Consider the following 12,922-nt stretch of genomic DNA (forward strand, 5'->3'; position numbering starts at 1 on the left):
AAAAAATGTTTTTCTCTTCCAAATGAAGGAGCTGGACTTCAAACAGGCTTCCACTCACTCAATTCATGCAACAACAGCAAAGGAATTTTTTCTAGCTACTGTAACTCCAGTTTTCATCCAACTCCTTCTGTGCTATGTATCATACTGTAGCGGAGCCTTGTAATTAAATTTTGTCCTCATTTCCCATCTTCAGTCACCATTTATAAAACATTTATGAACAGTAAGTTTTCACTTGTACTAAGATTCCCTTGGTAATATTTTCCTACAGTACTTTTAAAACATTTGAGAAATATACTCTTTTATCCATTTATATAACATATAAATGAAATTCAAAATTTGGTAGCAACATAATAAACTTTACATTCTCTTCTCTCAAAGTCTCTTAGTATATGTGTAACAGTCATGCCTGGGAAGGTACAATAAAGAGGGAAACAAAATATTTACTGAGGGAAACAACCTCTTCCTTGTGACAGTAGTGAGTCACTGGAACAGGTTGACCAGAGAGGCAGAGGCTGCCCCAAACCATTCTACAATTCTATGAAAATCAGTGTGGCAAAGGATGTTTTCCAATCATATCTGAGATTTTGGTTGGAATTCCCTAACATCTGTAAACAACAAAGGAAACTTTCAAGTTCAAAAAACAAACCTCTTAGTTTGGCTGCATGTGTAAACTTCACCAGAAAAATATAGCAGCTTTTCTTTGAGTACAAATGCTCCATTCGTTGTTTAAATAGTATGAGAGCCATAAACATGGGATTGGCTTTCAAATAGACTTAGGAAGAAAAGCAAAAAAAACCCTATTTTCAGTTAAAAAGACAAAATAACCAAACACTCCTACTGTAACATGTCTGCAAAAGCCATTGCAATTCCCCATGAAACTCTATGCTACCAGGCAACTCCATGTTCAACCCAAAAAGTCAGGTTCAATGTCACAGCGTAATCACTTACCAAAACAGTTGTTTCTGTTCCAAAATGTCTTTTCTGTAACATAGGGGTTCCTCATGTCCTGACATGGATTTTGTAGAAAGTAACTACTTTCCATAAAGTCACACAATCAAATAACTAGTAAATGTGCTCACATAAAACTGGCAGCTACACAGGCACAAACTTTAAGTTACCCAAAGGCAGACCTTGAGGATGTTTTCTCCCCCCTTCAATAATTTTCCTTGTCTCCTTCCTTCCCCTTCCTTGTCTCCTTATACCTCCTGGTGCCCTGTAAGGAAAGACTCACTCACTGCTTTTCTTTTTCTCAGACAAGTTTGCTGTGATTCTCCCTGAAAATTTTCTTGAAGTGGCAATGCATGAAAAACACTTGCAAAGTGAACTGAGACTTCCAGGCTGAATAACTTCTAGAAAAAGATGTGCATATTCTTCACTAAGCTGGAATGTATAATCTTGTCCTTTAAGTTGTCTCAAGAGAAATGCTGTCAGAGAAGTTTGTAAAAATTAACTTTAAGACAAGTACACCTCACTGTCAAAGCTATGATGAGCTGCTGTGTCCAAGTGTTACCCTGATAAATCGGAAAATTTCAATTCCCTTCACACTTCTCAGGACAGCTGGACTGTGGAGCACAGCTAACTTGAGAGCAAAGCATTCTCCTCTTTCATAGTCACCTGGGATTACAATCAGTTCCTCCATTACTTTTGGTATGTTTTCATTAGTTAGCTCAGCATAAATGTACAGGAGCACTTCCTTGAAATAAATCTGAAAGCAATAATGACATCTAATAAAAGATATTACTTTTTCCTACAAACTTTTCTTCCATTAGTAGAGGAAAATGATGCCAACTGACTTCATCAGGCTGTGAGGATTAAACTGTTATTTATAATATGCTTCGAAAATGAGAAAATATAATTTAAATGTTGGTCACGTGAGCAAGCAGTGAGTCAATATTCAGCATATTAATTGAATGCATTTGAAGTGCTGGAAGTTTTCTGAAGACTGCAAAGTTTGAGCCATAACAGTTTATTTTATAATTGGAGATCAGCACAAATGAAAGACCTTCCTTAGATCCAGAAGCTGAAGTTCAGAGTCATACACACATTACATCCATTTTGTACTGTCAGCCTACAGAAGAAAAAAAATCAGAGATGAATAAGCAAGATGAAGGAGTCCTGATTACTTTTTGGGTCAGTATACAAGGAATATGATGCCACTGGTGGCATACAGCAATCTAAAAATTAACGCAAAACTTTGCCAGCCTAACTGATCCATCAGTTCATCTCTTCCTACAAACTCATGAGCAAATGCTGAGCCCTGAAAGTTCAAATAGGTTAGACACCTAAATACTGTCAATGTCCTCTGCACATCAAAGTTTCCCTTACACTGAATGTGATTTGTATCTAAGATTTTAGACAGCTGTCTCTGGCTTCCTAATCCCAGTGCTTTCAGTGATATCAGCCACTGTTATCACAAAACAGCTTGCCAGAAAACACTAGCCTCCAAAGACAAATGTATATACGCAGATACCAGCATGATCTTGGCAAATATTTTTTCTGTTTCCTCCTTCTCTGGACATAGAAAAAATATTGTCAAAACGAGGTTATAAATTTGGGAGACTGATGGGAGATCCAGACCTACTAACTTCTGTGCAATCACAGAGTCCACCAAGTGTGTTTAATACACACGACTTATTTTCTGCTCTGGGCACTACCATTTTTTTTTCTATCTGACTGCACTCTGCTTCATTTTGTATGGATTTGCTTCTCTGTTTGCCACACGATACGCCTCATGAGCACACGTCTGCAGAGAAACAAGCAGCAAGCTGGCAACGCTCTCAGCCTGAGGTCACACACCAACTTCTTGGTGTCCTCCTCAAAACCACATTCTCCACTCCGGCAAGCCCAAAACTCCGCCGCTCAGCTGCCGTTCACACGTGCAGGCGGGGCGGGAGATTTCGGTAGGAGCCATGCGTCCGTTTCGGATGAAAACTGACCCTCACCACCTCAGAGGGGCACGCGCCCTCAGCCGCGCGCCGGCTGCACCAGCCGCTGCTCGCTTTCCCGCCTGCCTTAACCTCCCCTCACGCCGCCCGGGCCTGTCGTGTTTCGCTGGGAAAGCCCTGTCACCGCCCCGCCGGACGTGCCCCTGCGGGTCTTATTCTCTCGTAAGACGCGAAATTAAAAGTATGAGCTAGCGGCAGCGGGCACGAGGCCGGTACCGAGGAGCCGCTCGGCGGGCTCCGGCGGGGGTCTCGTCCCCCCGGCAACGCCGCTCCCCCTCACGTGACCCCCGCCGGCCACGCCCGCCCGCTCTCGTTGCCATGGCCACGGCCGCTCTCCCCACGCTGCCCCCCGCCCACCTCTCCTGCCGGTCCATTCATGCCCGCGCGGCGCTTCCCGCCCCTCCCCGCTGCCTCCCCCTTCACGTGACGCGGGCTCGGCGTGCGCTCCCCGGCCGGGCTTCGGCGGCCGCTTCCGGGCTGAGGGCGGGGCGGAGGGGGCGCGTGTGTGAGGGCGCGCGCGAGGGGGGGGCGGGGGCGGCCGCCGCGGCGGCGGCTGAGGGGAGAGGCGCTCCCGTCAACATGGCGGCGCGCGGGGCGGGCAGCGCCTGAGCCCGGCGCCCCTCGGTTCGCGGCCCCCCTCCTCCCCTCCCTCTCCCGCGGCGCGGCCATGGAGAGCGAGGAGGAGCAGCACATGACCACGCTGCTCTGCATGGGCTTCTCGGACGCGGCCGCCATCCGCAAGGCCCTGCGCCTGGCCAAGAACGACATCAACGAGGCCGTGGCGCTGCTCACCAACGAGCGGCCCGGCCTCCACTACGGCGGCTACGAGCCCATGGAGAGCGGGCAGGGCCCGCCGGGCGGACACGGCTCCCCGGCCGGCGGGCAGGGCCCCCGCGGCGGCGACGGGGACGGCGGCGGCGGCGGAGGCGGCTTCGACCCGCCGCCCGCCTACCACGAAGTGGTGGAGACTGAGGTGAGCTGCGGCCTTGCCCCGGGAGGGCTGCCCCAGAGGCAGCGCCGGTCAGCGCCGGCCTCCCTGAGGTGCGAGCGGAACCTCCCAGGGAGCCCTCCCTGCTGCCGGCGGGCAGGCTTCGCCCCGGGGCGCGGGACTAGCGGGTGCGGGCCCCAGGGGAGCCCCGAGGCCCCAGGGGAGCCCATGCTCCCTGTGGGGTTGGCCCGGGAGCTTCTCTTCCAACCGCACTGCCGCTTTCCCCTGCTTCGGTCCCGGGGAGTGTGCGCTGTGACTGTTCGTTGCGATCGCTTGCAAGGTGAAGAGCACCCGGCTCTTCCTTGGTATTCTAGGAATGTGTGGCTACCGTAGGGTTGGGTTTTTTTTCTCATCCCCCCTCCCATGCTTTCTTGCATAATCCTAATGAGTAATGACTGTCTAATTTTTTTTTAAACTACTTGCACAATATGAAGGAAAGTGCAGTCAGGGTGTTACTTTACATACAGTTTTATTTCGGTAAGCAAAGCGTAAATGTAGTGAGTTGAAATATTTTCAAAACAAAGACTTAAACTTGTAACTCAAATTAGAGCTGTGTTCTAAAACAAACCCGAGGTAGACAGATGTGCTGCAGAACGCCAGCCTTTCCCAGTTTCCCTCCTTCTTCCTTGTCTGCTTTTTTCCTTCTCTTTTCCATCTTCTTCCAGAACTCTGAACTCCTCAGCCAACAGATACACTCGTGCTTTCCCTGCTGCCTGGAACAGTCTTGTAGCATTTACCCATAAAGCCTTTTCCAGGTCTTTTTTTCCAAAACTTCCCAAGGTGCTTATATGAAAAGAGCTAATAGTGTCCAGAGTATGAAAACCACGAGGATGAGAATGGAAGATCAACTCCGCTGTGCGATACCAAAAGGCCACCTTGAGTAGTCTCTCTCAAGAAGTGGTCAATAGCAGACGTCTAAGCACATGAATAAAACCAGGGAAACTCACATAACCTCCCAGGCTTCAGTGAACAGTGTCCTGAGGATATACTGCACCAGAAGTGGTGTCTTTCTGTGTATATAGATAGATAGATACAAATAAAGAATAGGCATGCATATCTTCTTGTAGATAGCTGTGCTTGCACGTATGTGGAAGTGTACATCATATGATCCAAATCTGTAGCCTCGCTATATCACCACTCAGTCTTGCAGAAGAAAGAGACATGATCCTCTTCACTGAATTAACTGTGTTAGGTCCTTAGCTCATACAAGCTGATGATATATGCTTTCGAAGTAAGGTGATCTGTGGGACAGAGTGTGTGCTGTGCAGAAGAGGAGTCGCTGGTTGAAGCAACAGGGACCCGGTTTCTACCCTTTGCTTTTGAAGGGTTTGGAGTGAATAAATGTCTGCTTGCGTTCAACTCTCTGTAGCCATCAAGAGGGTGGATTTTCCCATCAGATGTAGTTATGGTTGGGACAATCTGGGTTGTCAGCATGACATTGCAAGAGAAGCTGTCACTGTAAACTTCAGACAAGCTTTTTTTTCCACCCTCTTGTTGCTATTACAAATGATACTTTGACAGCCCTAACAGGATTTTCCCCTGTTATTTCAGCTTGTATGTATGATCAAACCTACTTAGACTTTATCGTTTCCTTTGCCACTCATGTTCTTGTTTGATTTGACTTGTGTTCTTAACCCACATGAGAGAAACCAAAACATTTCAATATAGGCAAATGACTACACAAAGTAGATGTTTCAGAAAGACTGAAGTTTATCTTGCTATATGAAGCTATATCAGTTCAGATCTCAATTTAGTGATTGCATTAATTTGAATAGGAACATCTGATGGTTCCTACACATGCATGGAAAACAGTATTTTTATGATAGAAGAGTTATACCTGTAGAAATATTAAGACTTAGAATTATTACCTGTGCTTATTTGTCTGATATTGCAGTAGAGCCTAGCAGCTTTTGACTTGTAATTTATAAAAAGGGAGAAAATGATACATGATCAGTCCTTGGGGTTTATTCTTCAAATGTAATCTAGAACTACATTTAATAAACTGGAGCTATTACTTAGGTGGTTAATCAGTAAGTAGTTTTCCATTCAACTCAAGCTTATGGCAAGTGAAACTGTATAGAAAACCATTCCACAGATTAGCTATGTTATTCATTGTAGTCATATACATTATGGTGAAACATATTGTACCCCATGCCATCTTGTGGTAAATCAGATGTTACTTGTACTTTTTTTCCTCTGACTGTCATCTCTCCTTCTAACAGCCCTTAGATTGTGCATTCCTCCTTCTCATCATAATACCAGTGTTAACTTTTATTTAGTAGAGGGGTGAGTAGAGTATGTTAGATTCCTGGTTTGATTTTTGGATTTTATATATCGAAAATGTACATGAACATATTCATCAAAAGAGCACAATTATTAGAAATTTCCACCTAAATAAAATTTTCCAGTCTAGTAATCTTCATGAACAAAAGTTAGGATTATATCTTTTAAAAATAACAATGAAGCTTTAGTCGTCCTCCCAAGATGTGTGTGTAACAGGTCTGTACTTTGTATTTACATTCATTTTTTGGCTGAGTACAGTCTACTATGCATGTAAGAATAGATTTATGATCAATTAAAGACTTTCCATTTTCCCTAATCAGTAATGAACTCATTATGTTTGCATATGCTTATTTGTTTTCTGTTACATAATATTAGAATCTGTTCTGCTCAGTAAGCATGTTGATCAAAGAAAGACTTGTCCGTTGTTTTTCTCTGAGAATAACACAGCAACCAGATACATATCATACTAGTAAAAACCTGTTTTCTTTAGATAAGATAATAAAACCAGTGTGAATCCTCTTTCAGTGGTCCAGACTGCTGGTCTTCAGAGGTGTCTGGAAGCAGTACAGAAGCCTGAAATTGCAATAACTGGCCCAGAAGCAAGACAACTGTGATGAGCTGGCCCAACACACGCTCCATGCTTTCTATGTGAGGCCTGAGATGAAGACACACAAATTCATTTTCACGAGGGCTAAAACTTCAGTTGCATCAATCTTCCAAAGAGCATACAGTTGATTAAGCTTACAGTTAATAGCTGTGGTGTGCCTCTGGCAGTGATGCTATTAGCATGACCACGCTTACCTCATTAAAAGAAAAAGGCCAGACAAACTTGGAAATAAAAAGAGGGGCTCACATTCATTTGTGCAGTCTTCCTGAAATACCAGGAAGTTCAGCTTTAGGTTTAAAATTGATTTTAAGTTTTGCCGTGTATAGTGCCAAACTACTTCAACAAGCTGAGATCACCTACTTTTGCAGGAGGTAACTGCCTGCTTGACATAGCTTCTATGTTCATGTCTGTTAGTAAAGTAAGGTCTGGTAAGTGCATTTTGGCAAGAATCTGGGATTTCTCTGTTTATTCTTTGAGCAACATTTGGATTTTTATGGGGTGATTCTTTGCCGGGCAAGTGGGTGGAAGGATGGTATCCTCATCTCTTCATGTAACTGACAGATAAGCTGTTTTATGAACTGCTGCTAAATCCATGTAATTTAAGATAAGTCTATAAGTGAATGTGATGACACTGTCTGTCATTGTGTCCATGAATTGCCATGAGTGCCGACTTTCACAAGTTACAGAGCAATGGGATGAGCAGGGTAGATGAGTGTGGGAATTGTTACCAGGGAACCTAAAATTGCAGTGGGAGGTCGGAACCCACTTACAAAAAACACTATTAGATGTTCGATATTTTTAGTGCATAACCTTTACTAAAACAATCTTCATTTGTTTTTAAACGGCTCCTGAGAGTCATTACTGTGACCTTTTGGGCAAATTGTGATGAACAGATTATATTACCTTCTAGCTATTCCTGTCTCCTTTAGCATGTGCTTGTTTAAGTTGGAGTGTTTTTTTTGAGTTGAACTGGATCAAAAGCTCATATACACCAGATTTTACTGGATAAAAGTTTATCATAAAACTTGTCCAAGATTGCGTTTGCAGTGCTATTTGATTTCAAGAGAAGAAGGTTTTGTAAATGAAACAAGCCAGCAACTGTAGTGAGTAACAGTGCCAGGAACATTCTCACTAGTCATGCTGCAGAACTGTTGTGCTCAAAACCCTATCTATCTGCTTTGTTAGAACTCAGTACTGATAGCAGTTCTGTCACAGAAGTGCTGCATCATAGTGAGTGTGTAACTTCTATTTTAGCTTTGAGTGTGTAAAAGGAGGATAATGGTATGTGCTTTATTAGGAGTACTGCAGACGTTAGGCTTGTGAATTTCTTCGCTCTCCTTGAATGGAAGGAGCTGTATTTATTTAAAGACCAAAAAGATATTCAGCCTTCAAGCAAATGAGATGAATTTCACACTACAGTTTTATACATTTACAATCACTCTTCTGTTTTGTAAGTAGTGTTGAGCTTTGCAAAAGTGACTATTTCTGGCATTCTCATGTGGAAGTTTTACAGCGTGGCTTGTCTAGGAATTGGCCTTGTAAAACAATTAAGCAATCAAATAAAGCTCTGTGGTAGATTCTGGCATTGAGTCCCTGGCTGGATGCCATCAGAATGTCAAGTGGAATTAATATTTTAGCACTTCTGGTTTTCAGAATGACTGTTTTAAGAAATTAGTGGTCCTGGTGTAGAAACTCAGTTTAGGTTCTGGTTATGTTAAATGCTTCTGATTTTCATCCTTGTTATAAGACAGATTATTAGAGATGCTACATGAAGTCAGGGCAAATAGGTGTAATATATTTACAATTAGCCAACTGCACCCTTCAATAAGCTTTGTTTTAACGAATTTATAAACTCAATGTTGTGTAACGTGATTGTCAGAGTAGCCTTCAGATTGAGAGGAGCGCTTCATAATGACCGGTTCATCAGTGAAGGTGATGCGTTTGGGGGTCAGTGGAGGTAGGAGACAACTGTTGTAAATCCAGCTTCTCAGCTGGGCAGGAAATGTCTTTGATGTAATGTTCTCCGAAGGCCTTTTCTGGTCATCTTCCCAGTTTACAGTGCTGTTCTGTGGCAGCTGTTTAATAAGGAAGTGCAATACTGAGGATGAATGAGAATAAAAACAAATTAGCCAGTGTTAGAAGTTAATTCCAGCAAATCATTTGGATTGCTTTTGGATTAAGAAACAGTAGTTCTTTGTATGAGGATAGCAAAGATGGAAAGGAAGACTCTGTTTCTTTTGTAAGCTCTTATTTTGAAAAAAACACCTATTTGTGCTGCCACAGAAATAGTCTTTGGTATGTATGTTTCAGTTATGCTTCATGGGCCAAATTAAATTTAATTAAAGAAACCCAATGTGCTTAATGTTTCTTGCCACTTGATCTTCCAGCTCACTGCTTTACAGCAGTTCTGGCTTCTCTTGTTCTGATGCCCAGCAGAGTGGTCTTGGGAAGGATTTAATTTTTTTTTTTCACTTTAGTTAATTGCAATTTTGTAGTAACATGTTGTAGAACTTGAATTCAAGCTGCTTTGTCAGTTATAGTTTCTGTTTCACTGTGCATCAATATGCATCCACAGAACAGAGGTACAGATGAGAGTGTTGAATTAGTTCTCCCTTCCAGAGCCTGAATGGCTAAAATGTTATAAGAAATACTTTATTTAGTGCTTCTGCAGCACTTCTCTATTAATGTGTGATGTTTTGTCAAAGGGAGATAGAAGTATTGACTTGATTTTTAAGTACTGAAATGCTAAGCATTTGTGATTCATTGGTTTATCATATTAAAGCATAACGTTTATCTGATACCACACAAAGTTATTTTGAGTTATTTGGAAATAAGCATGGGGTTTGTGCTTATGAAAACTCAAGTGTTGGGAGGAATAGTGGTATCAACTCTGGTTGTAGTTACACTGATGGAATAAGATCTTTAAGTATACCCACAGCCAATACTGAAAACACACGCAGGATAAATGCGTTTTCCTTGGTTCTTTATCAGTGGCATTCTAACCAGGCCTTTCCATGACCTCTCCTTCACCTACAGCTGGCTAGCAAATTTTAAAATACATTGCCAAAAGTGATTGTAACAAATCTGTTTGACTTCGATTTCACTGGATTGAGTGGTAATGGTAATATAAAAGGGCAAAGATACTCCTTTTTGTTAAGTTAAATTAATCTTTTAATTCAAGTGTGATTTTTATTTACAGAGCCTCCATTATCTTGTTTTGCTCTACTGCTTAGTACTCTCTGAAGTGCTACACATGTATATTGGGGAGTATTGCTTAGTAACATCACATCATCACCCTGGGAGTCAGGGAGACCAGTACAAGCAATGCTTTTAGGAAATCCTAGTTAATGTCTAGCTTTGCTGAATTTATTTTTTAAATTCATATTGTATCCTTATTCCCAGTCTTACATAGTTCTTGATTGTGAGAGATGAGACAAAGTGGAAGGAGCCGTGGAGTGTTTGTCATTGCTTGTTCAAATCCTTTACAGCTGCTAAGAAGGGTTTAGTCTAACCAGGCATTCTTGATAGCATGCATGCTCTCGGTTGTACTGCTCTCAGTTAAGGTCAGTGTCCAAAACTTTCTGTGAGAACACTCGCAAAATAAATGAGAATATTTTTAGGACAGCTTTGTGGTGAGGTGAGTCCAAATCAGCTTCAATTAGGTGGAATCTGTAGCGTAGGATTTACTTTCCTTTAGTGATAGGCTGATATCATTCCTTTATATTAAACATAATGAAATACTAGTATTTTTTCCTTAAGATTGTACTTGCTTGTATAAAGTAGTGCATAGTAAAATTTTGAACTAAAGAGCTTAATTTCTATGCAAAAAGAATAAACCAAAGCATCTATATATCTCCAACAAGCTTACCTTCTCCTAGCAAAAAGCATGCCTATCTATCACTGTACTCAGAAATTTTGCATACAGATGTTTTTGTGCAGTTCAAAATGCAAGGGCCGGATGCTCTATCTGTTTAGGACTTAACAGGGTTAAAAATTGTTACGATACTTCATAAATAAATGTCTATTCATCAGTAAAACAAATAGGAAGTCACAGTGGGATTTCTTATTGCCCAATAAGACACATAATGGAAAAAATCCATATACAACACTGAATTCTGAGGCTTACTAATATTGTCATACTCTTAACAGGGTACCAAGCCTGCTCTTAGCAATGTGGGTTGGATGAGTTTGATCTGATGGCAAGAACATGCAACTGGGAAATGCTCTTCAATTTTGTTCCCACATTTGGCACTTAAGCTGAGTTTAAAGAAGTTCATTAAGCTGCCGGAGCACCAGTTGATAAAGAGCAAGTAGTCTACAGTATGAAAATGTAACAATTTCTGTAAACATTTCATAGATCATGTGTAGTGTTTTCAAGTGTAAGTACAAGGTGGTAGCATTGATTTATTTGAAAGCCTTTTAATTCCTACACCTGTGATTCAGTTCTAGATAAAAGAATGTCCTCAAGAGTTAATTAAAGTAAAAAAAAAAATTGACATCCAGGTGTGAAAGTAAAAGCTGCTTTAATCAGTAGCCTGGCAGACAGAGGGACTGTCAAATAATGACTTAAGGATTCATAGCTTCTCCCACAAATTGATGGCCATAATAGATGAGAGAGCAGGGAAGTGCTTGGTTTCTGTGGATATTTAATGTACTTGTCTTACCTTGCCTCCACCTGAGCATCTTGCAGGACTTTGCAAACAGTAGTGAATGGTGAATCAGCATGCCATGGCAGATACACTTCACAGCTTGGGAAGCTGAAGCACTGAAAAAGTGACTTCCTAATGTTGCTTAGTATATCTGTAATAGAAACTGAAAAGTGAACCTAGAAGTTTTGCCTGCTAATTGTGGCTTTAATATTTTTCTTTTTTTTTTTTTTTTTTTACTGCTTTTCAGAGCAATTAGATGTGCTCCTGTTTGGTCCTGTTGCTAGGTATGGTAACCAAATATGGTTTGCTTTAGTTCGGGGTTTTCTGTTGGTTTGGGTTTTATAACAATACAGTGAAGCATCAACAATCTGTTTTCTTGGCTCTAAAATGATGGTCTCTTTGTTAAAATCACTTATTAGAGAGGCATGAGGGTAAAGGGAACTGCTTGGTTTGACAGTATCTTAGAAAGTCTGATCCTGTTGCTTTTTGAAAGGAACATGACTTTGGGTTTCTGTTTCATAAGTTACACTACATTTGAGAGCACATAATGTGGCTTAGCCCTGGGGATTACAAATTCTGTTGGTAGCCTTCTATCAAAATCAAATTAACACATTTAAATTGTAATTTGACTGGAATGTCATTACTAAGACTGACGATTAGCATTAAAACACTTCTTGAACTCCTTGTTATTTATGTAAAGTAAGCAGTACATCAGCATCTTTAGTTAAATGGTATTTGAAGGTAATTTGTGTTCCACTTTTTTCGTGAGGGCTAAACTTCATTCTGTGTTAGTTTTCCATTGAAGGTTTTCTACTACAGACTTAATGCGTTATTGATCAGAACTTTAATATTTTTTGCTTATTCGGCCTTGCAAACAACTCTGAGTTGCCAGGTCTCCAGAGTGAGAGTCTCAAATCTGTGACTGAGACCATTCATGTGATGGTATTTCTCTTGGGAGCCTGTGTGTGTATGTTTGGACATATAACTGCATTTCACATGTTGAAAATACGCCAAAAGAGTCAAGTAATTCTGATGGGGGTGTCTTCAAGACTTTTGTGTGGTAAGAGCTATATCAGAACATATGGAAAATTAGGCTAAAGGTTTGCTAGCACGTGTGTTTGTCACCTATTTGATGGGAGAGTGGGTAGTTTTTATATGTGCTTTTAAAAAACCCAAACATGTAATTCCTCAGAGACCCAGAAAACCCCTTTTTGGGAGACTGACATGGCCTTGTGTACTATTTGCTTTCATATATTGCATATTCTTTCTTTAAAAGCTTTTATTACACTTATAGATGCATGTCAGTAGGGACTGTAGTGACAATTCCTTGCTCCTCAGTTACAAAGTGCTAATTGCGGCTGACTGTTCAGAGCTGTGTTGCGGTTGTGAATGTCAACAGAGCAAGTGAGATCTTCAGCCTGTGATGATTAGTGAGACAACATAAAATTGT

General features: G+C 41.5%; 1 protein-coding gene across 5 annotated transcripts in view; it reads left to right on the forward strand.

The window, feature by feature from the left end:
* Positions 1–3,487: 3,487 nt before the first annotated feature.
* USP24 (ubiquitin specific peptidase 24) overlaps positions 3,488–12,922 on the forward strand; it is a 61,508-nt gene continuing 52,073 nt past the window's right edge. For all 5 annotated transcript variants that reach the window (XR_009819344.1, XM_062003340.1, XM_062003341.1 and 2 more), the window contains exon 1: positions 3,488–3,918. Coding sequence is in view for 4 of the 5 variants with exons in the window: in XM_062003340.1 (XP_061859324.1) it covers positions 3,613–3,918 (306 nt within the window). In the remaining variant the exon portion in view is untranslated. The remainder of the gene's footprint in view (positions 3,919–12,922) is intronic.

Source organism: Colius striatus, chromosome 10, assembly GCF_028858725.1.
Source record: "Colius striatus isolate bColStr4 chromosome 10, bColStr4.1.hap1, whole genome shotgun sequence".
Classification (NCBI taxonomy): Eukaryota; Metazoa; Chordata; class Aves; order Coliiformes; family Coliidae; genus Colius; species Colius striatus.